General features: G+C 61.9%; 1 protein-coding gene across 1 annotated transcript; it reads left to right on the top strand.

Moving 5' to 3' along the window:
- The first annotated feature begins 534 nt into the window (after nucleotides 1-534).
- On the top strand, nucleotides 535-2,067 carry ANKRD9 (ankyrin repeat domain 9). The gene is made up of 2 exons (XM_048948207.1): nucleotides 535-704; nucleotides 884-2,067. Exon 2 carries the CDS (start codon nucleotides 935-937, stop codon nucleotides 1,811-1,813), a length of 879 nt encoding a protein of 292 aa, XP_048804164.1. The 5' UTR covers nucleotides 535-704; nucleotides 884-934; the 3' UTR covers nucleotides 1,814-2,067.
- Nucleotides 2,068-2,345: the final 278 nt, after the last annotated feature.

Below are 2,345 nucleotides of genomic sequence, written 5' to 3'. Positions count from 1 at the left end.
AAGGAGAAGGAGCTGCAAGAGGACGTGTCAGAGTTGTGCTGACAACCAGTTGTGTCTCCATCATGTGCCAAGCAACCTGCGATAAGCCCTCTCATAGCCAGATAAGTAATAAGATCAGTTACTTAATCCAAAGTGATTAAACCCAGGCGGGAATGCAAACAAACAAGCCCTGTCGGTGTGTCCACACGTAACATACACATCATGGTCACACTCAAACCGTGCCGGGCTATCAGGCTCTGTCACTGCAGGCTGTGTCAGGGCGCAGGTCACACTCTTCCTCCGACACAGAGCAGTCCCGGAAGGGGCCGCAATTACCACGGCAGGTTACGCACGGCGCGGATGCGTCGGGCACACCTGGGCACCGGCAGCCCCCCGCGAGGCCTCAGCCGCAGAGCCGGGATCCCCCGGCCCGCCCGGCCCGCCCCCTGCGCTTCTCCCCGCCCCCCGGCCCTCCGCGCGCCCTCCCAAGTTTCTTGGAACTTTGCCTCCCGTGACGCACGCGGCGGTGCAGCGCCCCGTCCTCTCCCCGCAGCCAATGGGCGCTCGGGGGGCCGGGGCTGCCGCCAATCGGCGGCGGATGGACAGTTCCCGGGTCCTGACCGACCTTCACCGCCCGGGGCGGGGGGTGGGGATAAAAGGCCCCGGCGGCGCCGCGCCGCGCTCTGCTCCCACCGCGACGCGCCGGCACGGAAGTCAGCGGCGAGGTGAGTGCGGCGCGGAGCCGGCAGCGGGAGGGCGTCCCGAGCGGCGGGGGTCGGAGGGAAGGGGGGCGGCGGAGAAGACGCCGGGTTACCGCAGACGTGGGGGGAGGAGGGTTCCGCTCTCCGGGGTGCGGCGAGGCGGCCCCGGCTGCCCGGCTTCTCACGGCACTCCGCTCCCGCAGGTCGGTGCCGATGCGGTCTCTGCTCGCCGGGCCGGGAGGAAGCCCCCCGCCATGCCTTGGAGCCTGCGGTGGGTCGGCGGCCGGGGCGCCCAGTCGCAGAAGCAGTGCAAGAAATCGTCCTTCGCCTTCTACCAAGCGGTGCGCGACCTGCTGCCCGTCTGGTTCCTGGAGGACATGCGGACCATGGAGGTCTTCCACTGGGAGGACGGGGGCAAGGTGAGCCTCTACTCGCCCTCCGAGGCGCTGCTGTATGCCTTGGTGCACGACCACCAGCCCTACGCCCGGCACCTGCTCGCTAAGTTCCCTCAGAGCGCGCTGGCCGTACCCAGCCAGAGCTTCAGCTGCTGCCAGGCCTCGGCCCCTCACCTGGCCATGGCCGTCCGCTACAACCGCATCCGCATCCTCTTCCGCATCCTCAAGGCCGTGCAGGCCTTCCCACCAGCAGAGCGGGCCGCCCACCTGGACCGCCGGGGCTGCAGCCGTGTGGAGGGCGGCAAGACAGCCCTGCACCTGGCCTGTGAGCTGGTGCGGCCTGAGTGCCTGCTGCTGCTGCTGGGGCACGGCGCATCGCCCTGCCTGCGTGATGCCATGGGGAACACCCCCCTGGACACCCTGCTGCAGCAGGTAGACCAAGCGCCGGCGGCCAACATGCGTGCCAAGCTGCTCTGCCTCGACTGCCTCTTCCTCTTCGTGCCTCAGGACCTGCGGTTCGCTATGAAGCAACAACTGCTGGATGACCGGCAGCGGTGGCAGGACTTGCTGGGGGAGAGCCGGTTCCGCTGCCTGGTGGGCCTGGCTCCCCTGTCACTGTTTGTCGGAGCCATGCGTGTCTTGATCAGGACCATTGCACCCGAGCACTTCCCCGAGGCTCTGGACGATCTGCCTCTGCCGCACTTCCTAAAGCCTTTGGACTTGAAACTGGAGAGCTAGAGGGGATCTCCTGCCCGAAAGACTCGTGCTGGAAACGTCCCGGTGTGCAAAGCTGCCCCTGCGGCAGCCAAGTACCTGTTTTAATTGGAACTGTCTTTTTTAAAACAACTGTATTTGGCACTTTACAATACATTTTATTTAAAGATCCTTTTGGTGAGGTGAGGTCTGTACTGCGTTTTATAATAGCATTACACAGCCTGTACAAACGGATATGGGGGAGAATATATTTGTAAATACATCTAAATAAAACAGCAGCAGACATGATCCAAAGTATCAATCAAGCAGCTGAAAACTCTGAAATGGCACGTGCCTGCCGACAGCACACGGGGGGAGAATCTGCTAGTTAGGATTTCCCTGTTACATAAGCTGAGCAGTCCTGGAACAGGATGACTCCTTTTTAGCAGCTCTCCTAATACATCTTGGCAGGGATGTGGGCTTTTTTTTTTAAAGGCACAGATGAAAACTTCCTAATCTTGTACACAAAACTAAAGAGAAGACACTATTAAAACCTCCTTAAACAAGGCTGGCAGGG

The sequence above is a fragment of the Lagopus muta genome, chromosome 6, assembly GCF_023343835.1.
Source record: "Lagopus muta isolate bLagMut1 chromosome 6, bLagMut1 primary, whole genome shotgun sequence".
NCBI classification, from domain to species: Eukaryota; Metazoa; Chordata; class Aves; order Galliformes; family Phasianidae; genus Lagopus; species Lagopus muta.
The sequence above is the reverse complement of the archived record's forward strand: the minus strand, read 5'-3'. Positions and strand labels throughout refer to the sequence as shown.